The sequence below is a fragment of the Sus scrofa genome, chromosome 9 (genome assembly GCF_000003025.6).
Source record: "Sus scrofa isolate TJ Tabasco breed Duroc chromosome 9, Sscrofa11.1, whole genome shotgun sequence".
NCBI lineage: Eukaryota > Metazoa > Chordata > Mammalia > Artiodactyla > Suidae > Sus > Sus scrofa.
This window is the reverse complement of record NC_010451.4, coordinates 53,619,562-53,645,779: the sequence shown is the minus strand read 5'-3', so window position 1 is coordinate 53,645,779 and position 26,218 is coordinate 53,619,562. Positions and strand designations below refer to the sequence as shown.

At 51.5% G+C, this 26,218-nt stretch overlaps 1 protein-coding gene across 5 annotated transcripts in view; it reads left to right on the top strand.

Moving 5' to 3' along the window:
* KIRREL3 (kin of IRRE like 3 (Drosophila)) overlaps positions 1–26,218 on the top strand; it is a 572,756-nt gene that overhangs the window by 420,711 nt on the left and 125,827 nt on the right. For all 5 annotated transcript variants that reach the window (XM_021063119.1, XM_021063117.1, XM_021063118.1 and 2 more), the window contains one exon: positions 24,191–24,268. In XM_021063119.1, the coding sequence (XP_020918778.1) occupies positions 24,191–24,268 (78 nt within the window). The remainder of the gene's footprint in view (positions 1–24,190; positions 24,269–26,218) is intronic.

Genomic DNA, 26,218 nt, shown 5'->3' with positions numbered 1-26,218 from the left:
AGATTGTTATCACTGATTTGATGATGTTGGAGCAGGGGTTCTGTGAGCAGCTCAGCCTTGGCCATGATCCCAGCGATCCTGTGCTGGGAAGAAAGCCTACAGTTTGGTAAATCTGAGGTTTCAGAGTCTCAGAAATGGAAGAACTCATTTTAGAAAGATAACTCATTGCCCTAGAGCAGCTGGCAAGCAGAGCTCAGGAGCGAACTTACCCTGGTAACCATACAACCCCCTTGGTGCTGAGAGAGTCCACAGCCAGCTGAGAACCGCAGGAGGGTCTGTGACCACCGATGGGTGGGTCAGATGGAGGAAGCTCCCTCCGAGACACACAGGAGGCGCGAGGGGCCAGGGGAGCAGGCTAAACCCATCAGGGTTATTGTCCAGGATGACAGGTAGTTGGTATGGGGCAGTGGAGGATGGGAGGGTCTGGTGGCCAAGAGCAGAGAGCAGTATCCCCCTAGCAGGGGTCAGACGGTCTTCCCTGCACTGTCGCTTACTGATCGTGTGACATTGGGCAAGTCCCTTAAAGCTGTCTGAGCCTGGGACCATGAATAGGAATAATCCCCTTCTAGGTCAGTGCTAAGGACTTAAGTGTGTAAGAAAATAAGTGTGACTGCAGGAGGTGCTGGCCTGTCCTGCAAAAGGGAGCCCTCGGACCTCAGGGAACCCAGGCCTTTGGAGACCCCAGAGACCTCTGCATTCAGCTGCCCCTTCTGCCCCCTCAACCCGGAGCTGAGGGTGTGCGCCTGCACCTCAGCCATCCCTGCAGCCTGGATTTGAAAGGTAAATGGGCAGATTTTGCATCTGCCCAAATCCTCGATTTGCAGGGTTTTGCTTTCTTCTACTATAGCGGAGGATTTCCACTAAACCCTCCAACCGTGTCTGGATTATTGCTTCCGGCAGCATCAGGGGAGCGCGTTCTGATACCAACTCACACAGGCAAAACAGGGAAAGCAGAAACACAAACCAGGGCTTAGCGAGGCTGGTGAAGGCAGCTGCGGGGGCTGCTGACAAAACCCAACAGCCTAGCAAACGGCTCATCCTTGGAGTAGCAGTGGTGGGAGAGGGACCTGGGTCGGACCCGGGTCTGACCCAAGTAGGGAGGTCACTGGGAATTCACTCCCTGGCTGGAGACATGAAAAACCTGAAGTTCAGAGAGGTTCGATGATTTGGTCAAGGTCACCTGGTAAGGCCAGATGAACCTCACAGGCAGACCAGGGCCAAATCAAGAGAAGAAGCCTGGCTTTGGAAATGGATAACCCTCTGCTTAGCTGTGTGACCTCGGGCAGGTTGCTTAACTCCAGTGAATCTGTTTCTCCAGCTGTGAAATAAGACGATGAATACCAACCTCATAGAACTGGGGAGCCTGGAGGCCAGGTCTGGTCTATCTGTAAGTGGCAACCCCTTTCCAGTACCCTGTGTGGGGTGTCCCTCCCTCATTAGGACACCAGAGGCTCCCTGAGGTGCTATGAGTGAGGTGCTAAGAGTCTACTCTCGTCCTGAGACCCAGTCCTGGCTCAAGAGGAGACTCCTGGGTTAGCCCCTGGCCAAGTCGGGGAGCAAAGTGTCCCCCAGATCAGAAGATCCCAGGGCTTGGTCTTCCTTCCGGACTCCGAGGGGAGACAGGGCCAGCTGTCCCAGGCCACCGGTAGCTCTGCTTGTCCCTGGGGTACAGGAACCATCCCAGCCCCTTCCCTGCAGGAGACTCACCTGGAGGGCAGTGTATAAATCTGGGAAACCAGGTGGGGCTTGGCCTGGGCCAATGGGAAGACTCTTTGTGCCAGGGGGAAACGATCCAGGCTCCACCCTCCACCTTCACAGCGCTCCACAGTGGACCTCACCCAGCTTTCCAGACTTCCCTGCAAGGATCCCACCTCCCTGCCGCATTCAGAGCTGCCTCTTGCCGCTTCCTACCCTCAAGCTTCACCCAAGCCGTTCCTCCTGCCTAGCATGCTCTTCCCTCTTGTACTGATCAGTCCCAGCGTTCTATGTGTGGCCCAGCTCTAGGACAAAGACCTCCCTGGCCAGACCAGCCATGGTGGCTGTTGGCTGCCCTTTGATGGCTGTTGGCTGTCCCAACTATGGGGGCCTTGGGTGGGCTGAAACAGAGTACAGCACAGCTTTATACTTTCAGTTGTTGTCCACTGCTGGCCCATTCAGCAAGTATGTGTTAAATTCCTACTATGGACCAGTCACGGTGACATGGGTCAGGTATAAAAAGATGGCATGCCCCCTGTTTTCAAGGACCTTACAGTCCAAGGAGACAGACAGACACATGAGCAGATACCCCTAACACGGTGACGGGGAGAGGAAGAGATGGGGAACAGAAAGGATGTTGGGGACGAAGGTTACCACAGCTGATAACCTGCAAGAATTGTCCAGATCCAGGTGCAAATCCAGATGTGGAGACAGACACAAATGCCATCCTGCTCAGGGGACTTCCGCTTGGGCCCCCCCGTGACATGGCCCCGTTCCCTCTGGCCCTCGTCCCTTACACTCCATCTCTAGCTCCCCTCTCCCGCTGAGCCCCAGCCTGTTCATAAGAGAAGTTATTGGTCCAGTGAGAGTTCAGGTCATGGGGACTCGAGCTCCCTGCTGAGGAAGGTCCAGTAGAAATCTAATTAAGTAGGAGTTCCCATCATGGCCCAATTGTAATGAACCCAACTAGGATCCATGAAGATACATGTTAAATCCCAGGCCTTATGCAGTGGGTTAAGGATCTGGTGTTGCCGTGAGCTGTGGTGTAGGTCACAGACACGCTCGGATCCCCCACTGATGTGGCTGTGGCATAGACCGGCAGCAGCTCCAATTCGACCCTTAGCCTGGGAACTTCCCTTTGCCATGGGTATGGCCCTAAAAAGACAAAAAGAAAGAAAGGAAGGAAGAGAAAAGGAAAGAAAGAAAAGAAACCTAATAAGTTAATCAGAGGGATGAAAGCTCAGATGGCAAGGGTTTGGGGAGTGAGGAGCTGCTGCCCAGGGTACCTGCCGAAGTCATACTTGACAGAGAAGCCTCAACTCTCCCGGACGCAGATGGGATTTTAGAAATTGGATTTTATACCCACCTGTGTTCAGGAACTAATAACCCTCCCAAGTGATCAATTCCAAGAGCTCTTGGTGGGCTCGCTGGAGTCCACCCTGCCATCATCTGTTTTCATTCCTACCTGCCCAACCTCGGGGCCAAGGCCAGCTGGCGGGGAGGGAGGCCTGCTGCCCTCTGGCCAGAGACCTCCCCTGGTGGCTGCTTCATGGTGGTTGTGCAGGAGGACAAGCGCGGCTTTGGGTTTGATCTAGATCCGGTTCCACTGCTCTCTGGCTAGTGTGCTCCCCAGCAGTTGTGCTCCTTTGCCGACCCTTGGTGTCATCCAAGTTAATGGAGATAAATTGCATGAAAAGAATGCATGGAGAGGCGTTCCTGCTGTGGTGCAATGGGATCAGCGGCATCTCTGGAGCCCTGGGACACAGGTTCGATCCTCAGCCCTGCACAGTGGGTTAAGGATCTGGCATTGCCACAGCTGCAGCATAGGTCAGAGCTGCAGCTTGAATCTGATCCCTGGCCAGGGAACTTCCATAGGCCATGGGGCAGCCAACAAAGAAAAAGAAAAAGAAAAAAGAATGCATGAAGAACATCTCACGGGGTAGAAACTTGCCCGTGGACAAGGCTGTCAGCATCAGTAAGCCCAGACCTGCTGGGATAGGAGAACTTTCACAAGTCCAAGAGCATAAGGTAGTTTTAGAGACAGAAGAAGCAGGAATTAAACAGTCAGAGGTACAAAAGCCCATTGGGCTGAAACACCTTGTCACTGCAGGCAGAGAACTCTCCCCTGGGGAGATGGCTTCTGGGTCACAAGAGCATCATTACAGCCCCACCCCCAGGGCCTGTGAGCAGCAGACACAGGTGCTCACCCACATACCCCACACTTTCACACATGTGAGACAGGGCTCCCTGCATGTCCACCCCACGGGGACCCGCACACCTATCTTCCCCGCCATCCTGAGACATACACACTCCCCCCTGAATGAGACACCCGGGATCACTGTCTTTCCTTTCCAGATGTGTGAGGCAAGGATTCCTCCAAGGAATTCCCATTCATCGTCCTCCTTCTTCTGAGATGCTAAGGAAGGCACAGTGAGAGAAAGCAGAGCCCTGAATACACAGAGAGGCTAGGGAAACTTTCTGGGCCGCCAGCATCCCAGGCCCCAAACCCCCAAGGGTTGTTTCTATTGGAGAAGAGGAAGACCATCTGCTCAACTTCTGAGTAGCTGGAAGGAAGTGGGCTGGTCTTGCTCTGTGTGGTCCCAGGGACAGATTTGGGACTAATTAGTCACAGTTACAGGGCCATAGAGGATATTTAAGTTAACTATTAAAGAACCTTTAAAAAAAAAAAAAAAGAACCTTTAAAAATATTTTAGCTTTCCGGAGTTCCCGTCGTGGCGCAGTGGTTAACAAATCCAACTAGGAACCATGAGGTTGAGGGTTCGGTCCCTGGCCTTGCTCAGTGGGTTAAGGGTCCGGCGTTGCCTTGAGCTGTGGTGTAGGTCGCAGACGTGGCTCGGATCCCGCGTTGCTGTGGCTCTGGTGTAGGCCGGTGGCTACAGCTCCAATTCGACCCCTAGCCTGGGAACCTCCATATGCCGCGGGAGCGGCCCAAGAAATAGCAAAAAGACAAAAAAAAAAAAATTTAGCTTTCCAAAAATGAAAAGCACAGCCTTGCAAAGTAATGAGCTCCCTGTCACTAGAAGGATCCACTAGAAGGGGAAACCATGTGACTGCTTCTCAGAGATGCTGTAGAGGGGATCCTATATCAGCTGTGAGGGTGGGACCAAGTGACCTCAAAGGCAGGGAGTCATCACCCAGCTTCTTGCTCAGCTACTCTCCTTGGAGGCAAGCATGGAGTCTGGAGTGGAGGAAGGAGGGCTAGTTTCTAGGATGCTGGTCTCCAGGTAGGACTCCCCCACCCCAGTTTATTGAACCTGCACTGGCCCAACAGGTGCCCCAGACCTTCTTCTTCCCTGGATTCGGCTCCCTGCCCCTGTCATCGACCTGAGGGCCAAAGTCCAGAGACTGAATTTGTTTCAGGTGACATTTTGATGAATTTAGACTCAACTCACTCAGCTTATTGATCCTAGAGAAAATGTCCATCTTTTAAAGACCACCCAACTGCATACTAATCCATGTGCCACGAACAGGGTCGATACAAAAATGTTGCCAAGACAAACATGTTTTGAGTTCTTTATTGAAGGAGGCTTTGTGACACTCAGGCCAGCAGGGCCTTCCTGACACATGGAGAAGTGTCCCGCAGAGGCTAGGTGGCGGTCAGTGCAGCTGCAGGTTCTGAGACCACTTGGCTGCTGGCAGCTGACCAGCTGTGGAACTGGGAACCAGCATCTACCCACCCTGACCCTTAGTATTCTCCTCTGAGAAATGGGAGACTAACAGCGCCCTCAGCAGGTCCGTGTGAGTAAATGACATGATGGTGTGTAATGGCGCCCAGCATGGGGGAGTGGCTCACTAAGCCTGTTCCTTGTCCTTTGCTTTACGTTCCAGCACAGAAAACTTCATCTCTGCCCCAGAACTCTAGTGGATCTTGTGCCTTGCTGATTAAAAAGCCCCCAGAAGCAACGCACGAGGGAAGAGAGGAGGCAAAATGACCAGTACCCACACGCATGTGCACCCACACTCAGACCAGCAGCCTCGCCAGCCCCGGCCATATGCAAGGCCAGACATGGTGCCAGACACACACCCAGCCTGCTCTATGGATAGCATTTTGCAGATGGTGACACTGAGGCCCAGTGATTTGTCCAAGTGAGGTAGCACTTCCTGTGGCTAAGTGATGCATCTGAAGCAGAAGCTCAGAAGGGCAAGCATTGTCTGTCTGGTCACCACAATATCCACAGTGAGCAGAACTGAGTCTGAGTGATCACTCAATAAATGTGGAAGGAATGAGTGAGTGAAGAAATGATGGGTAGAACAAAGGAAAACCCGAATGACTTGCAACATAACCAGAGAAGGCTGATCCCCTTCTGAGGCTGATCCTGGCACATTTCTGAAAAAGGAAGGGCCGGTGAAGGAAGAAAATGCACAAAGTCCTACTCTCAAACCACCAGATAAACTCTCAGACCTGAGCCCTCAGCACCCAAGACATAAGGGTAGATTGTCCCAGCCCATTGTTAAGTCACCCATCATGTGTATTTATTGAGTGCCTACTGTGTGCCAGGCTCTGTGCTAGGCAGTAGATTTGCAAGGATCAGTGGAGATGGTCCCATCACAGTCAACAATGGTGGCACAAAAGAGAATAAACCCTTGTTGCATCCATAGGACGTCTCATAGCAACAGTACTTGCAAGGCATAGGAGTGTCCAGAGGCAGGGGTCCAATTGCATGGACGGGTGGGAGAGGACTCATGGAGAGGGAGTTTCCAGGGGAGTGGGGGTGGTCTTGAGCTATGATGGGATGGGATGTTTGAGGGGAGTGCAAAATCCCTGGTAGAAGGAACAGCAAGGGCCAGGGCTACAAACTGGAATAAGCAGGCACATTCTTAGAACTAGTCATCACAACTAGCCCTGTGGTGGGCTGCGGGGGCAGGAGGGGGGGGTCAGGAAATAAGACTGGGGAGGGACGCAAGGGGTGAACACCCCTGCCATCCAGGACCGAGGCCCCAGCCCTGCGACCAGTGGCTCCGGGCAGATGACACTCTTCGGATCATTAGTTTCTTCCTCCATACAAGGTTGAAGGGGGTGATTTCTAAGTTCCCTTCTGGCTCTAACATTCTGTGACATTTCTGACTAATGCCCAAGATCAAATATGTACACAAGACCAGAGGCATAAGAAAATACACAAAGAAACGTGGGTTAATCTAGTGCAAACTGAATAAGAACTGAATAGCATGGCTACGTTGGCAACTCCCATTATACCTGTGGAGTCAACTCTCAGGCCTGGACCTTCGGCTCTTCCCCAGCCTCAAGGAAGGGGAGGGTCCTAGTTGACCCCCGAGAAGTCTCATCTAGCTGAGCTAAATGCCCCCAGTTGGTGGTTGGTACAGAAAGGAGCAGACAGGAGAGCCCCCAGTGGCAGGAGCCCCTGACTCTCAGAGAAGAACGCTTTGGTCAAGAGCAGTGAGAATCTGTTTTATAAATAAGTTTTTTTGTATCACTTTTTATTAGATTCCACATATAAGTGATATCATGTGATATTTATCTTTCTCTGTCTGACTTACTTCACTCGGTATCATCATCTCTGGGTCCATCCATGTTGCTGCAAAACAGAAAGACTCACAGATTTCAAAAGTAATATTATGGTTACCACAGGGAAACTCTGGGGGGAGGGCAGAATCAGGAAGGTGGGAATAACATAGATACGCTGCTGCATAAAATAGATGAAGAACCTACTGCATAGCATAGGAAAATACACTGAATAGTTTGTAATAAGCTATATGGGAAAAAAGAATGGATATATTTATATGTATGACAATTCGCTTTACTATACACCTGAAACTAATACAACATCGTAAGTCAACACTACTCCAACAAAATTAAATTTAAAAAATAAGTGAATAGGAGTTCCCTTCGTGGCTCAGTGGGTTAAGAACCCAACATTGTGTCCTTGAGGACGAGGGTTCAATCCCCGGCCTCACTCAGTGGGTTAAGGATCTGACATTGCTGAAAGCTACAGCATAGGTCACAGTTGCAGCTTGGATCCTGTATTGCTGTGGCTGTGGTGTAGACCTGCAGCTGAAGCTCCAATTCGACCCCTGGCCTGGGAACGTCCATATGCCACAGGTGTGGCCATAACTAAGTTAATTAATTAAAAGTACAATTAAAATAATACCAAAAAAGGGTAGTGGGATGGAGTTCCCATTGTAGTGCAGTGGAAATGAATCTTACTAGTATCCATGAGGATGTGGGTTCGATCCCTGGCCTTGCTCAGTGGGTCGGCGATCCGGCATTGCGGTGAGCTATGGTGTAGGCCACAAACTCGGCTTGGATTGCCCGTTGCTATGGCTGTGGTGTAGGATGGCAACTGTAACTCCGATTTGACCCCTAGCCTGGGAACTTCCATATGCCAAGAGTACAGCCCTAAAAAGCAAAAAACAAAACAAAACAAAAAAGGGGTAGTGAGAATCCTTTAGGGCCCTCAAGTTCCTACATTTGGCTTCCTTTCTAAGCCTCAGTTTCCAGGCAGTGGCGGTCTTCAGACCCAGCAAATCCTAAAGCCAAAGGGCTCTTTGGGATCCCTTCAGTGAGAGGTTATTAGTTTGGGATGGGGGAGCACCAGCCCCTCTGACAATATGTCAAGCTACAGTTTTCTCCCTGGAAAGATGCCTACCTACCCCTCTGTTTTATATGCAAATTCAAAAGAGTATAAGACCCCCTGATGGAGGTCCCCTCCAGGTCCTCAGACACCAGGTTAAGCTTCTTGCCCTAGTTCAGACTCTCTGTTTTGCCAGTGAGAAAGTTGAGGCCCAGAAAGAGTAGGTGACTCACCCAAGGTCACCCACCTAATTAGAGCAGAGCCAGATCCCTAGGAAAATCAGGCCACCATCTGCCCCAAGTAGGGAGGCTCCCAGCAGGGCGCTGGTCATTGGCACCTGACCCAGAGCTGGGCCCCTAGCAGGAAAGAGTGGACAGCCAGGCCCCAGAGGGCAAGTGCTCTCCTCTGGGAAGTGGCCAGTGCCCAGAGCTTCGGCTGCCTCTCTGTCTGTGGCCTTCCCTGTGGCTCCAGCCAGGAGAAGGGACTTGGGCCACGACTCCCTGACTCGGCATCCTCCAGCCAGCCTGCAGGCTCCATTCCCCTCAGCACACAGAATGCTCCTTATGCTAAACTGAGGGAGCTGTGACTCCTTGATGACACATCCCCCTGCCCCATAGTGTGACCAGACGATCTGGGTGTGTAATCCTAAAACTCTATGGGGACTCGGGGTACGGGGGAGGGGCAGGATTTACTAGAACTCAGGCTGGAAAGTCAGACAAACCCAGATTCAAATCTTGGCTCAGCCACTTTATTTTTTTTTTTTTTTTTTTTTTTTTTTTTTTGGTCTCTTGTAGGGCTGTACCCGCGGCATATGGAGGTTCCCAGGCTAGGGGTGTCTAATCAGAGCTGTAGCCACCGGCCTACGTTAGAGCCACAGCAATTCGGGATCCAAGCCACGTCTGCGACCTACACCACAGCTCACGATAACGCTGGATCCCTAACCCACTGAGCGAGGCCATGGATCGAACTTGCAACCTCATGGTTCCTAGTCAGATTCGTTAACCACTGAGCCATGACAGGAATTCCAGCTCAGCCCTTTAGAGATGAGCTGACACTGAGGCAAGATATTTAACCTCCCAAGCCTGGCCATCCTCATCAGCACAACCACCGTGGTACTTCTGCAGAGGATTGGTGTCAGAATTAAAGGAGATAATTTATATAAAGTGTTAACGCCATTGATACATTTTCGCTGTTTTTGTCACACTGTCCAGGGGGTCCCCAGGGCTGTGGAGTCTCACCTTCAGAATCTCACACCCAGTTACTGGCTAGCACCCTAGTGACAAGAGCGGGGAGAAATCCCCCTCCCACTCTTCCAAGTGTCTGCCAAAGTGGGTGGCAGGCAGTCCCCAGGGAAGGCGGGGAAGAACTTGCCACCCATCAGCTGAGGCCACCCAGGGAGAGGTCCAGAGTTTGCCCCCTCTAGAGATTTCCAAGCAGGTCAGTCCTGACCTGTCTGAAGCTGTCGAATGGCAGCTCTGCCAGGGGGCAAGGGAGTGAGCATGTGGGTTCCCCCAGCCCCAGCCGCGTGCTTCTCCAGCTGGACCCCAGCAGCCTCAGCCTGGGGGTCAGCCAAAACAGCACGAGGCCTGGAGGGGGCGACTTACCTGAAATGAAGTAGAAACCACGGGTGGAGGCCTTCGCTCACATCTGTGAAAGGCCTGGAAGCCTGAAGCAGGGTCAAGAGCCCTCTCTCCTCAAGTGTTGAGAGTCAGCAGGCAGTGAGCTGGCAACCCAGCCCTTGGAAGGAGAGGCCTGATCACCCCTCTGCCCATGTGCTGGCTGCAAATCCTCCCACCATGGCTGGTTTGAGCATCCTACCTGTGCAGCATCCTTGAACGCAGTGCTGGGAGGAGATCCCCACCTCGGCCCTTCAGGCCCCGCTCCACCAGCTACAGGCAGCCTCTATCCCAGGCCCCAGGGCGGGACAGGGGGCTAGGATCCCTGGGCTCCAGCCCCTCCTAACTCCTTGTGAAGAACAGGCCCTGGGCAGCTTGCCCTGAAGGCGAGCCCTTTCTTCCACTGAGTTGCCCCCGCCTCCCTATAGTCCATGCCCCCAGTGGGACCTCTCCCCAAAGCCCTGCGGTCAGTCTTCTCTCTCTCTCTCACCTGCACGACCTGCCTCCTCACCTCGTAGCCAGGCTTATTAGATCCTGGCTGGCCTGGCACTGTCCTCCGGGTGTTCCCAGCTTTGTCTGGGCGCCCCTTAAAGGAAGGCTTATGGGAGTTTTCACCATGACACAGTGAATTAATGATCCAGCTTGTCTCTCTGGAGGCACCAGTTCAATCCCGGCGCAGCGAGTTAAGGATCCAGCATTGCTGCAGCTGTGGCATAGGTCACAGCTCCAGCTTGAATTCGATCTCTGGCCTGAGACCTTCCATGTGCTGCAGGGGTAGCCTAGAAGGGGGAAAAAATAAAAAAGGAAGGAGGAGGAGGATGGGCTGGGCCACCCTCCCTCTGTTCTGAGCAGTACCGGTGGAACTTCTCCTCACCTGCTTGAACGGGATATGCCTTGAGAGGATCCTTATCTGGGTCTTTCTGTGTATTTGTTCTGACTCCTTGACTAGTTTATAAGACCCCAAGAGTGGGTCTGAACCCTCTTCCTCCCCCCAGTACCTACCTAGAATGTGCCCTATGTTCACACTGTGGTTACAACTGCAACAACCATCTTCAGGCCTTTTGCTCTTCTGATTCTGCCCAACAGCAGCCTGGAACCTAAGCTATTGTGCCAGCCAGGGGTGGCAGTCCCATCAGGATCACCAACCCCTTCCGCCAGGAGCTGGGCCCCACTGTCCCCTGAGCCGCCGCAGGCATTATCTTTACAACAGTCTGGAAAGCCGTTCTTCAAACTGCAGAACCACGGGAGTTCCTGTTGTGGCTCAGTGGTTAATGAATCCGACTAGGAACCATGAGGTTGCAGGTTCCATACCTGGCCTTTCTCAGTGGGTTAAGGATCCAGCGTTGCCGTGAGCTGTAGTGCAGGTCGCAGACACGGCTTGAATCTGGCGTTGCTATGGCTCTGGCGTAGGCCAGCAGCTACAGCTCTGATCAGACCCCTAGCCTGGGAACCTCCATATGCCAGCAGGTTCAGCCCTGAAAAAAAAAGGACAAAAAACAAACTGTAGAACCAGAGCCCTCACCCAAATCTCCTGCCTAGAGGATTTTATTCTTGTCCTGATTTGCAGTACACCCCTGCTCTTTATAACAGTACATTGTGTTATTGTTCTAAGTACCTACCATGGCTTTCCATGTGCCCAGCCTTGGTGGCCTACCTTTGAACAGGCAACGGGGACAAGCTTCTTATCTTCCAGCTTTCTTCATCGCTGTCTCCATTCCTCATCCCAGCCCACGAGGTCTTCACTTCACAGACTGAGGAATTAATGAAGGTGGACACTTCAGATCAAAAACTAAGGGACAGTGGGAGGGGCCCACTACTGCATGAGAAACCCCAAGGGCTGTGGGGTCAGTGGTCCACACTCCCTGGGTTGGCTTCCTTGGTCTCAGGAGCTGGGCTAGGACTGGCTGTCACATCTGAAGCCTGTAAACCAGGACAGCTCAGGACCTCCTGCTCACCAGGTCCCTGGGTTTAAAGGCCCCTCTGTGTCTCAGACCAGCCCACCTCGCTGTGGCCTCCAGCCAGAGAACCTTCTCCAGATAAACTAGGGTTTAAATCCTCCCACAGGTCAGCCCTGGGCCATCAGCCTCCTTCATGTGGCTGTGAGGTCCTCTGTGGACTGGCTGGAGCCCAAGTCAAGGACCCCAATGGTTTCTTATAGGCAAACAGGTCATAGAAGTATCATGGATCCCACACCTGCGTGCACTGAAACCTCTGAGTCCCTTGCTCCTACTCAGAGCAGGGGTAGCCCGGGTCTTTTCTGGTCCCACCTGTGCCTGCTCCCAGAAGTAGTAAACAGCCCCAGATGATCCGACCAGCAGGTTGGCGGGGGCAGGTGGGAAATAAATACCATATTCTCTGTAGGGGATTTGCTTGGGTGTCAGCTGGAGTCCAGGATGCCTTCCCAGTCTCCCACTGTGATGCGTGAGCCTGTGCTTCCCTCCCCTCCCCCACACTGGCTCAATGCCCTCGACCTCCACCCTGACGGGGCTGCCCGAATGAGGTCACCTCTCCAGGGCTCGGCTGTTGATGTGCGGGGCCCATGCCGCCCCTGGCATGCCTGTTAGCAATCAGCCTCCTGCTGGGCTGGCCTCATGGTAAATAAACTTTCATGTTCTTATTAAGTGATGGCTGGTGGTTCAGAATCACTACCCTGGATCTGTTTGAGGTTGATTCCTTAATCAAAACTCTCAGGCTCTCCTCCGCCCCCTCACCGCTGAAAAGTTATCATTAAAGAGAAGAAAAGCACTTTGATTTCGGTTGCTGGGCTGCCAGCTTGGATCTGGGGCTCTGGGGCAGGTGGTGGGCTTGGTTTTACCCCTAGCCTTGTGTTCAAATCCCTGCTCTGCCAGCACCAGCTGGGCAACTTGGGGCAAGTCGTGGAACCTCTCTGACCTCGGTGTCCACCTCCAGGGCCATCTCAGGGTTAAAGGAGAACTTGTGTCCGGTGGATGCTGCTAAGTCGGACAAACCCCGCAAGTATGTTCGTCCTGATGGCCGGTCACAACCCCATTCCCACACCCATGTTCAAGTCCTTCAGGGTCAAAGGGCTTCCATGGAACCTTCTGGAAATAGTGACCCTTTCATAAGGCATCTTGGACAAGAACAGGGGATTGGAACCAGCCTGTGGCACTCACCCTAACCCTTTCCCAGAGTTACGCCCAGCAAGGATTCAGCCCCCAGACCTACCTCAGCCCCGCCTCCCTTACCTCCCCCCTCCTGTCTACGTCTGTGCCTTTTTTTTTTCGGTCTTTTGTCTTTTTAGGGCTGCACCTGCAGCATATGGAGGTTCCCAGGCCAGGGGTCTAATCGGAGCTATAGCCGCTGGCCTACATCAAAGTCACAGCAACTTGGGATCCAAGCTTCGTCTGTGACCTACACTGCACTCACAGCAACACAGATCCTTAACCCACTGAGAACGGCCAAGGATCGAACCCACATCCTCATGGTTGCTAGTCAGGTTCATTAACCACTGAGCCACGACGGAAACTCCAATACATCTGTGCTTTTTGAAGGCAAGAAAAACGTGGGGCTAGGGCCTCCGAGTGGCTCCGTGGGTAGCTAGATAAATAATACAAAATAAATAAATAAAAATAAACAAAGAAAGCCTCCAATGAGCTCGAATTGCTGCCGTGCTGAGAGGTAACTGGCAGATTCAATTTAATTATAAGATACAGAGTGGTAATGGGGTGTGCGAGGCTCAAGGAAAATTTCGGTAATGGGAGGACAGCAGGGTTCCCCGCCTCTTCCACTGGCTCCTCTCCTAACCCCACCATCTACTTTCCTTCCTCACCAGGTGGGCAGAGGCAGGAGGCTCAACACTGCTGTGGGGAGGAGGTCTGGCCAACCCTGGACCTCAGCTCCCAAGACGGCCCAAGTCACGACGCCCTGGTGGGCAGCCCTAGGTTGGGAAGTGTGAGCAGAGGGCTGGGCAGGGAGGGCTACTCATTCATCCATACCCCTACCTTCCTCCACCTGGGAAGGTGTGCGGTTTCTGGATGGACACGGCCCGAGCTGCCAAGCATGCGTGCCACAGTAACCGGACCAGTCAACAAGGCAGCTATGACTGTCCTTGCCTGGGGACTAGAAAGTGCCATCCCCTGGCTTCCCTCCTGTACTGCTTTTCTCCCCATAAAGCGGAGGGAGCATCCTCCAGCTCATCGAGGCCTGTCCACCCTCCCCCATCCCAAGGACCCTAAAAGACCCTACATCCCCCGCACTCCCAGGACCTTCCCCTCCTTTCATCCTCTTCCTTTGTGTCAGGTGAGAACAGACCTCTCTCTCCACCCTCATCATGACCAGTAGGAAGTGGATTTGAGGACAAAGGCTGGCCATTCCAGTCTGACTCCAGTGAGAAGCCCTTTAAAACCAGCTCATGACCCTTACCAGACCCTCTTGGTTCATCCTCAGCCTTTATGAGTTTATTTGGACCATGAATTGTTTCTGCAGGTCACCTGAGCTGTGTGTGCAGCATCCAGGCTGCATCTGAGCAAAAGGGCACAGCCTGGGCTCTGGGATGGAATGAGCCCCTGGGTTTTAATCCTGGCTCCTCCGTTGCCCAGTTGCATGATGTCTGAAAAGTTACCTAACTTCCCTAATGCTCCCCTGTAGGATGGGGCTGCGAATCTGTGTGAATATCAAACCCACAAATCAATCTTACTTTCATAGCCTCTTATTGGTCCTCTGCCTTCCCAAAGATCTGGGCTTAAAGGGACGGACGGGGGATGGAGTCGGGGCATGTGGATGCAGGGGGCCTTGCAGGCTTCCCATTGCCCTCAGCCTTAGTCCTTTGGGGACTTTGTTGATCCTGCTAGAAAAAAGAGAGGAGAGTAGCCCTCTTTTTTGCCTGGCCTCCCAGCATGATTGACTGGCGGTACCAGGCTGAGCCTCCCCAGGGGCAAGGCCACAGCTGTCGAGCATCTGGCCCCACTCAGCCATTAGTCACCAACTCCCAGCTTTCTCTTAGGAAAAGTCTAAAAGCCTTCCAGGCATCTGGCCTTCAGCAGTCCCCGTTCCTCACAGGATAAGCAGACTGATGACAGGCTGGCGGGGTGGGGTGGGGGGGAGTGGCCTCCATGATCTCCTTTCTCTGTCCTGTCCCCTACAGAGCAATTAACCACTGGGACTAGACATCTTAAATCAGAGATGGCTGAGGTAGTCTTGTACACGTGATAAAACTGTTTCCCATAAAATTCCTCCACCAACATTATTAAACCTCCCCGATTCCCTGCACCTCTTACAAAGAGATTATACCAGTGCCCAAAGAACCTCGTTTATAATCCGTTTCCCTGGCCTCCACACTTACTAGCTATGTGACCCTGAGTATTTAATCTTTTGGATGATCAGTTTCCTATTATTAGGAACAATAATAGTACTTACCTTATAGAATTTTTACAATAGAAGATAATGCATGCAAAGTACTCAGCCCAGAGACTAATCAATCATAAGTAATCAGGAAATGGCAACTTTAATTGCAGTGGTGAATTAAGTGAGCTTGGCCCCAGGTGGATGGTACCGGCCAGTGGAGAGGAGCCAGGCTGGTCTGCATCCAGCCCCCAGGGGAGAGGTGGGCAGCCAGTGTCCCAATGCCAGCATGCAGAGGGGTGTGACAGACTCTGCCAACCTTGGGGGTGGCATTGATGCCCAAGTTGCCCTGGGGAAGGCCACATTCTGAGTCAGCTGGTCACCCTGTTGGAATTCCAAGAAATTAAGCAGCTGGGGGAGTTCCTGTTGAGGCTCAGAGGATAAACAACCCGACATAGTGTCCAAGAGGGTGCGGGTTTAATTCCTGGCCTCACTTAGCATGTTAAGGATCCAGCATTGCCATGAGCTGTGGTGTAGGTCCAGAGCAGCTCTGACTCACCCCCAGCCTGGGAACTTCCATATGCTGTAGGTGCAGCCCTAAAAAGAAAAAAATAAATAAATAAGCAGCTAGGACAAAAACTCCAGGCAGCGTCTGAGGGTCGGGGATGAGCCCAGCCTAAAAGAGAAAGACAAAAAGGATGACAAGAGCCAAGCAAGGTCTCAGAGAACCAGTCTTGGGGTCTGAGAGTCAGAAGTGCTGGGAGGAATTAGAGCTCACAGACAAGGGAGATCAGCATGGAGTCAGGCACCCAGTGTGCCCCAAGCCTTGCCACTCAGAGCCAAGGGACCCTGGGCAAACTCCTTACCCCTCTCAAATGTCCAATCCCTTTTCAATCAAGACAGGAATTATAATACCTCTGTTCATAAGGTTGGTGTGAGGGTGGAACAAGATGAGGAAAGTAAATGCCCAGGGCTGCTTGTTCTTGCCCACAAAATACAGGCTCGGGTGGTGATTTGGAGAAGGCGGAGGAGTGGGGACCACATGGATGCCAGTTTTCCTGCAGCCACATGAGGATCTCGGGCCAGGAGCATCACAGACAATCATGGGCCCCACAGCTGGCGGTGAGGAGTTTGCTAATATGCTGCCTGCCTTGGCCACACTGTGGTAGGGCCGTGCCAGCCCGTAAATGGCAGGGCTGAGGCAGCTGAGAAGCGGGGGCTGGCAAAGGGCTACCTTGATATTGATCCTTGCCGTTATTGTTGGGGGTGCAAGATGCTGACCATCAGGTATCTGAGGAAGCCTTGATCCCTGCAGGAGCTGGTGAGGATGGGCTGGTGGCCACAAAAACATTGGAGCATTATCGTAAAGATCGCCACTGCTTCCTACAAAAGGATCACTTCCCAGGAGCTTTTTATGCAATTCATTGTTTTAAAAACTTAATTTAAGACCACAGCTGTTCCAGGTTTCTCTTATAAGACTTTAATTGGTATGTAATAGCATAGTTAATTAAATAGAAATCAATAGTTTTAAAGGAACTAATTGATACTTAATATGAATGGGGGAAAACGTAGTTCTAATATAATTAGCTCATATTAAATACGCAATGAAAGAGCAATTATGTCTTTACAACAATGTCAAGTTTACAGTGCTTTAATAAACTTAGCATTCGCAAGCAATGAGATTCAGAAATTATGAAATAGGTATTATTGGGCTATTAAACATTTATTACGCCTCCTCAAGGCCCAGAGCCATGCACTAGTTAGGATTAATAAACCTTCACTATGCCTCTCTTCAGGACTCTTGACTAGAGAGCTTGATCAGGAAACTGTGATCTTTGCATGATTTACGGGCATCCTTACTGCCTGGGATGTGAGTAATTGCACTGAAGACAGGATGAGGCAGACTGGGTGCAGAAAGCAGTTTAGCAGAACCATGGTGAGAACTTTCCCAACAGAGGTCTCCAGCCTCCTGCCCTCGGGGGCCAGGGCTGGGAGGAGCAGCTTGGGATAGATGGTCCCCTGTGAGAGAGGCCCTTGGGTGCAGACACCCGACCAAGGCAAACCCCAGACAAATCTGCAGCCCCCCCCCCCCCCCAGGGCCATGCCACCACCCACAGCTCTTTTTCCTCCTCTGGACTCCTCTGCAGTGACTTTCCGATTCCCCATTTCCTCTCCATTCCCTGCACCTCTGGCCCCATGGCCTTGCTGGTGACACCCCCCTGGCTGGTCTTCCTGACCCACTTCACTCCTCCAGCCCAGCTGGTGTTGCTGACACACTAACCTTCAAAGATGTCACCTGATAGCTCATTATGTCACCTCGGGCAGGTCATTTCATCTCCCTGAGTCTCCCGTTTCACATCTGTAAAAAAGGTGGGGGGGATTTGATGATCGCTAGACCCTAGCCTGATATTCTCTTTCTATTTCTTGACTCGCCCTTCGCAGTACTTGGTTCTAGGCTCTTTTTACCAGTGCACCTCATTTAATTTTCATGTGAACCATGTGAGGAGGCTCTTACTGGTATCCACCTTGTGTAGGTGAAAAAACTGAATCCCAGAGAAGCCCTGAGGACTGTTAAGGGCTGAAGTGAGGCTCCAGCCGGTGCTGGTAATTTGAGGCACACGTGGCCTCCCCTGCCCCCTGGGGCCGCCCCGTGACTGCTGCCAGGTCCAGCTGACATATTCTCCATCTGCTCTCTGGAACCATCTGGGGAACTATTTTTAGCCCCGGCCCCGCTCTCTCATGTCAAGGTGGCAGCAACATGGAGGCTCTGAATAACCCCTGGAAAAGCCCAGGGTCCTTTCACCTGCTTTCTGGTCTCAGGCAGTCTTGGGAGGGAAGAAGGGGGAGCAAATATCAGCCCATCACCTCCTACCAGCAGTGTTGCAATAGTTGCGCTCGCTTGTCTGGGCTCACCTTCTCCCATCCATCATCTGCACCAGTACTAACACAATCTTTATACGATACAAGCCTGGCCCTTCTCCTGCTAAACACTCTGTTGGAAAAGTCCAGACTCCTAGGCAAGGCTCACCAGGTCCCCCAGAATCTGGTCCTGCCTCCGTCTCCTGCCTCACCTCACTTTCTCAAAATCTTCGCTGCAGCTACATCAAACTGCCTGCCCATCCCACTCTAGTTCTTGTTCAGTAGCTTCTGGGGACATGCTCCATCCAATAGCTTTAGGTGGTAAATGGTTATACCTTAGCAATCACCCCTGAACCACCATGACTGGGCAAGTTGGGAACAAGAGGGCCCTCCATGCACCAGAGAACCTCAGAAATGGTGAGGGAGCGGGATCTGGTACCTGTCCATTATCACCAGCTCCATCTGTGGTTACTTCACAGCTCATTAGTTTCTGGCTGGGGCAATAAGCAATCACTCTCCTGGCCAGCATCACCCTCACGCTGGCAGCAGGTATGCTCAAGGCATCCTGGATCGCCATCCAGACACATAGTCAGCCCTCCCGCTCCACCTGCCTTCTTTCCCATGATCACTTGTGTCACAACCCCCACTGCCCCATCTTAGTGGCCCCACTGGCTGCCCTCCAGTCAATTGGGACCTCTCACGAGCTTTTTGAGTGGTCACATGATGCTCTTCCCTGTATCCCCTGTGACTGAGGGATGTGCTTCAAAGCATCTTGGCAGGGAGTTTCCTTCCTGGCTCAGTGGAAACGAATCTGACTAGCATCCATGAGAATGCAGGTTCAATTCCCTGGACTCGCTCAGTGGATTAAGGATCCAGCATTGCCGTGAGCTGTGGTGTAGGTCACAGACGTGGCTTGGATCCCGCATGCTGTGGCTGTGGCGTAGGCCAGCAGCTACAGCTCCAATTCGACCCTAGCCTGGGAACCTCCATATGCCGCGGTGCAGCCCTAAAAAGACCAAAAAAAAAAAAAAAAAAAGACAAAGCATCTTGGCAAATGGAAATAGCCAGGTCCTATAGAAAACCAACTTCTCTCCTCTTCCTCTCTGTATTAGCTTGCTAGGGTTGCTGTGATAAAGTGCCACAAACTAGGTGGCTTAAACATCAAAAAGGTCAAACAGTTTGAGAGGCTAGGGGTCCACAAAGCACATCGGCAGGATTGGCACCTTCTGAGGACGATGAGGAAAGGATCTGTTCTAGGCACCCCTTCTTGGCCCGTTTGTGGCCATCTCCATGTTCACATGGCATTGTTCCCTAAGGTGTGTCTGTCCCAAATTTCCCCTTTTTAATGAGGACACCCATCATATCGGATTAGGGCCCCCCCATTTTCACTTGGTTACCTCAGTCAAGTCTCTATTTCCAAATAAAGGCATATTCTGAGGTACTGAGGCTAGGACCTCAACATGGGATTTAGGGAACACAGTTCACCTTCCACCCCCATTCCAGCCTGACCACTGACCTCCACTGTTTCTTCTCAGTCTGTCTTGATTTATGGCCTTGGCAGCCGGGATCCCGGAACTTCCCCCTAAGAATTAAGCCAGAAATCAGACCTGGATTCTAGCCTGAGCACTGCTACCAACTTTGACCTTCAATTGTCATTTTACTTCTCCGAGCCTGTTTCTGAAACCAAAATGGAGAGAATCATTTCTGCCTTGCCTGTTTCACAGAGCTCCTGTGAACATCCAATAAGACAGGGAATATAACTGCATCGTGAAAAAATAAGTACCCCACAAATGTGAGGCCATATTACTGTACTATCATTATGATTACTAGTAAGAATAAAGGAATCCTCAGGCTAGAAAAAGTCCCATCCTCACCCTCTGAAACTGAAGGAAAACCATTCCATTTATGAAGCCATCCCTTTTTATTCCTCCCAAGAGGAAACCTCACATTTCCCAGACTCCTGTCCTGATGACTTACAGTGGTCATTCAGACGACACCATCCTCACCTAGCCTAACCCACTGTGCCAATGAACCCCCCTGATTTAGTTCTGGCCTGAGTAGGGGAAATCTGATCGCCACCCAATATTTCTTGGTTTCATTAAATCAGACTTGTCCTGATTGTTCGCCATGTGCCAGGCACTACACGTGGACTACGGACTCTGAGCCTAAAAAGGCACCATCTTCTTGCCTTTGTGTTGCTCATAATCTAGAGACCAGGAGTTTCTGGGGTGCACTCTGCCCTTCTCCCTAAGAAACATACCCCTCCCCAAGAAATATTTCCTGGTGTAGCAGTGTTTCCTAGTCCTTTGTTCTCCTAAGACAGTACCCTCCACACCCCCATGGGCCGGTGACCCTGGCTGTCTTTGTTCTGAACTGCCCTTCAGCCAGGATGACTCTATTTCCATTAATTTTCTATGGTACTTTCAGTGCATCTGGTGGTTCTGCTACGGACGAGTGCTGAGCCCAAGGCGGCAGCCCCAAAATCCACGCAGAGAAGCCCTCATCATATTGCTCGTCTGAAATGGGCATTTGGGATCTGACTCCACCACCAGTCCCAAGCATGTGACAAGGAAGATGACAGTCTGGGGGCTGGTCTAGCTCACAAAGCGAAAAATGCCTGTTCTTTCTGGCACCTTCTTTCATCTCTCCCCTAAGAGCCTGATTGAGCTGGCTTGGTGGAGTTTTCCCAAACTGAAGCTGTAGCTCCTTTGAAACTGACAGCACTAATGGCCTGATCCCAGCCAACACCCAGATTGGGACTTGAACCCACATTTTAAGTTAGGATCACTCGCCCGGTGTCTGGACTTACAGAAGATCAGGTTCTTCACGCCTCTTCCCAGAAGAAAGTCAGCGAGAGACAAAGCAATAGGCAAGAAATAGATCTATTAGGATAGGATGCTTGTGAGAGATGCAAGCGGGCAGGCAAGGAGGCTCTGCCCCAGGATTAGGTGGGCTACCATTTTATCATCCAAGGGGGAGTGAGAGGTCTGAAAAGACCTCCTCTTCCTTTCTGGGAGTAGTAGCTCTTCCTAGGTATCTGGTAAAGAATCAGCAGAGGGGCGGTCCCCAAACTCCTGCCCTTGGTCTGAACCTGAATTCGGGCCTCATCCCGTCCCCCACCCAATGACCGCGGCAATTCTCGCACCTCCACCAGTCAAGCAAGCCTGCCTGGTTCTGATGGCTTTCTTGAGCAATTATTAACTTAGCGCTGATCTCCCAGCATCCCCTGGGTTTCCCTCTCTACCTGTGATCCTTTATTGAGACTTGTACAACCACCTGTGCCTACTCCATCCCTATCACCTTCTTCACCCCCACCCACTCCCACACCCCAACCCTGTTCTCTCTGGGTCAGTGTCTTTGACCACACCCGTCCTTCCCGCCTGTCTTGTTAGATTCTCCTCCCTTCCCCCACTTCAGCCCCTTCGCATGGAACCAATACCTCTAATTTAGCTCTGCACACCTCTCCCAAGAACACCCCAACTTTCCGTATGCGGATAGCTAGCTAATTCTCACCTCGAGAATCCCTCAACCTGCTCGTTCTTGCAAAGATCCCTATGGCTTCTCCCCACTTCTCAGGAGAGACTCAGTCAGAGAGCCCTCTCACTTAATAAATTTCTGCCGTGTGCTTATTAGCGCCTTGTAATGTAGCCGCCTAAATAATTAAGACTAACCCACACGTGTCAAATTAAATGAGCCAAATACATTGAGAAATTGCCTCGTCTCCATTTCTTTTATTAATCAGGTTTTTTTTTTTAACTTCTTTTCCTGCTCATTTGCAAAAATCAAACATGGTCAGTGAGACTCTTACTTGTAGTAGCTGTGTGGACCTGCAGCCGCTTTCCTTGAGCGGTTCCTCCAGGGGCATCGTATGTGACCTGAGACCCTCTGGGTTGGGGTGGCAGAGACAGCCAACAGAGACAACATAGAGTCAACAGGTTGCCCACAGTCTTTAAATCTTTAGGAGAAACATGTCTTTCCATCTCCCTGAGAGTTTAGGGGACTGACCAGGAGAACCAACTGGACCACCCACCAGCCAGTGTTCTTCTGCCCCCCACTCCTCAGTGCTCCTCTAAGCCAGCTCCTGGGCTCCACGCAGAACCCACGCTCCCTTCCTCATTAGGAGCCGCTGCTGATGTGCTTCAGATGAGCCTAAGAAGTCAGAAGGAAATATAATAGTAATCATCAGCAATTGTATCATTTTGATGAAAAACAATACGCACGCAATTGTAATGTGCCGATTACGTCTGCCTGTCGTCAGCATGTTGAGGTTTCAATACAGTCCCAGGCAAGAGGCTATTGTTTGCCAGAGCTCAGCTTGGGCTTCCGCTGGCCCCCTCCTGGCATGCTGCATTCCTGCCTCTTGAAGGTGGTTGTTAGAAAAGATCCACAAATAGAGTAAGTAAACATCAAAGGAGCTTTGATCCACGGGGCCCTCGACAAGCAGGAGCCCCAGAAGAAAGGGCTGAGGCCTTGGATGAGGGAACTTAACATCGTCAATTTGGGCGCCTGAGATGTAAGGCTGTTTGAAGTGAGGCCGTTTTGGCCGTGCCTTCAGACGAGCAAGCGTGGAGGGAAAGGAAGAGAAGTGAGTGCCTTTGGAAAAGACACTCTCAGATCTGCTTCTCTGCTCTTTACTGATAGTCAATAAACCCCTTTAAAGAATCAGGAGATCAAAGCCAGCAACCTCCCAGGGCCATGGCATTCTGCCACCACCCACCACGCTTTGTTTTCCTCTGGGGCAAGAGCCCCTAAGCTTAACTTATCTGTGTCTCTGGGGCCCTTTCATCCTGCTGCCCATAGAGGCTGGGCCTGGGCAACAAGGGGTGGGCAGAGAGGTAGGGAGGAGGAGGAGCCCACCCCTTCAAGCTCCAACAGCCTAGATGGTGTGGACTGGCTGGGGCTCAGAGAAACACCCAGCATCGTGGGAGACGTTTCTGTGACACACCGTTCAGTGAGACCTTCCTTCTCTAAGAAACCGATGGAGGGAGCAGCTGGGCGCCCAGAAAGCTAGCAAAGCCTAGAAGGAGCTGCAGTCACAGCGCCGCCTCCAGAAATCCTACCCCTTATCCATTTACTCAGTTTGTGGCAGCTGCCACGTTTGTATAACTTCAAAGCAAAGAGGTGGGGGAGGGGAGCTTAAAATAATCATGAGCAGTCATTTAACATCTTTGAACTTCTGTTTTCTCATCTGCATACTGTGAATGGTAATAACCTGTCTGCCTGCCTCATGCAGTAGTTGTGGGGGTCAAGTGAGAAAGATTGGTATGGAGTTGCTTCAAGAGTGCTTAAGACACATCAGGAGGAAAGGATAAATGCCAGAGAGGAAATCTTGCCTGATTGGCCAAGGTACCCCAACCTAAGGCTCACACCCAATGGGCATTGATTTACAAAATACGGTTGCGGGGAGAAAATGGTCTCTTGCATTTGTTACCTAAAATTGTTTTTCTTACTTGTTTTTCCATTGGGTCAAAGTCTTTTGGGACCAGACTTTGTCTTCTGTGTCCTAACCCCTATGTGCCACACCGAGTCTACACCTCATTAGTGCCTGATGATGATGCCAGATGGTGCCTAAACACAAGGATCAAGGGATTTCCCAGCCCCAGTTCACTCTCTCCCCAAAGGCAGACTCCTGCCTACAACTTGACCCCTGTGTCTTCCCCTAAATTCACCTAATCACTTCTTCACCCTCTGTGTCTAGTTGGAATGTTCCCTCCTGGACACCACTGGCTGGACTCTGCCACTTGTCTGGCCTGACCACGGTCCCCGGTGTGATCAGGCTTAGCCCCTAAGGATGTATAGAGCCTCATTAACCTATAGTAATGGTTATGAGCGTGGACTGTGGAGTCAGACTGCCTAGGTTCACATTCCAGCTCTGCCACCTACTAGCTCTTTCATCAAAGGCTGCCTACTTAATGTGTCTGTCAATGGGGATAATATAAAATGGGGATAACAACGGTGGTATATACCTCATAGGGCTGGCGTGAGAATCGAATGAGGAAATGATGGGTCTTAAGTTACACCTGGACCACAGGTAGTGCTTTCTAAATGTTTGTTAAAGGAGTAAGCAGCCCTGTTTATAGGAGCACCAAGCTTCCTATCCCTTGCAAAAGGACCTTCCCTGACCCCTGACTCATTCCCAAGCTCACCCACCTGTGCTTTTTTTTCCAGAGCTGGGCCTCCAGAAGAGAGGATGCTGTCTGGTGCTGGGCTACATGGCCAAGGACAAGTTTCGGAGAATGAATGAAGGTCAGTGAGAACCTGCCCTCTCAGGAGGACTGGGTGGGGGGGTCTCAGGAGGACTGGGGGGTGGTGGGGAGATGCCCTATGACTGTGGTACCTGGGACATGTCAGAAAGGACAGTGGACAATTCAGCTTGGTTTCGTAAGCAGTTCATACCGTACTGTAGAGGAGAGTAGCTGGTGCCTGAAACACTGGGTGCTGATTCACAGTTTTCTTATGCTATCGCCCCTCTTCCCTTTGTGTCACCTACTTCTCTTCCTCTCTTCTCCCTACCTTTTGTTCCTCACCTACCCACCCGGCACAATTAAATCTGCTTCTACTATGTTTTCTAATCCACACCTCCCTGCCTTTCTCCTTAATCATTCACATTTCACTAATGCCTGTCGGAAAAAACAGCACCTCACAGGGCACTTGGGAGGTTACTAAAGAAGAATAAGGCAGGAGTTCCCATCATGGCTCAGCGGTAATGAATCTGACTGGGATCCATGAGGGTGCAGGTTCAGTCCCTGGCCTTGCTCAGTGGGTTAAGGATCTGGCGTTACCGAGAGCTGTGCTATAGGTTGCCAACACAGCTCCAATCCCACATTGCTGTGGCTGTGGCTATGGTGTAGGCCGGCAGCTTCATCTCCCATTCTACCCTTAGTCTGGAACTTCCATATATGGCACGTGCAGTAGAAAAATCGAGAAAAAAAGAAGAAGGCAGAGCTTTTAATCTTAAAGAACTCACACTTGAAAATCTGACCTCTTTTCCAACTCCATTGGCCCTACTTTCCCTCTTACTCATAGGCCATTCTGCCTTCCTCTAGCACTGGGTCTTTCTTATGAGGCTTGGCTGGGTCACAGGAGACTGGGAGAAGGTATTGGCATTGATGTGGAGTCTGCGATGGGAGCCGAGTGCTGTCACTTATGGGCCTGCTGTAATAAAGAGCCAATCCCCTTGTCCCCAGCCATCTGTCTCTGTGCAGCTAATAACCCTCTCCATCAGATGCCACAGACTGTTTGTCAGGATTCAAAAGCAGATAAACAATGGCTGGGGATGCCATTTATTCATTAAAGTCAGACAAATGAAGCCCTGGCTTCTCACCAGCTCAGCTTGCTGTGAGCCGGGCCCCTGCCCTCCCAAGGCCCCTGTAGCCCCATTCCCATTCCTGGCATGGAAAAGGCAGTCACCTGCACCATCTCTATCCCCAAAGTTAGACCATACCATAGTTGCAATGCCCTCATCCTACATTCCTCAGCAGGCTCTCCTCCCAGCCCACAGTCCATGACCCACACCCAGTGTGCTTCCCAGACCTGAGGCCTCACCAGCTATAGGTTTGTTGCCAACACCCATCATGGTGACAGTCTGACAGCAGTTAGGCCAGCACAATTAAACTCAAGGAGTATCACCTCCCTGGTTTTGCAGCCTGTCAGTGTAAGACGGCAACTGTATCCAGAAGCCACTTCCTATTTGTAGGAGCCCCACAGCTGAGCACAGCCAGGTTTGAGGGCTGCGTTTTCTGCATCTTGCCAGTCAGTCTCCCTTCCCGACTTTTCTCTTTCTCAGCCTATCCCCTCCCATCCCACCACCACCGTCTTGCCAAGGCTAGGCAGTAACTTCTCATTTGTGGGAGATGACAGCACACCTCTGTCCGTGGTGCTGAATAGACACCTTCTCTTGCTGGCGATGCTCATTAGAGAAGCTGAAATGAGGTTCACAGAGACTGGGGAAGCCAAAAAGTCAGGGGCTGGCTGGGCTGCATAGGAAAGCTCAAGCTCCGAGTGTCTGACCCCAGTAGAAATTATACTGACTCCAGGTCTTGGGGCCTAAAGAGAATCCTATCACAAGGCTGATGACCATGATTTGACTCCCGCCACCTATCATAAATGGTTAGGAGAGGGTACACAGTCAGCCCTGGAGCCCATAACAAAATACCACAGACTGGGTGGCTTAAACACAGAAATTTATTTCTTCGC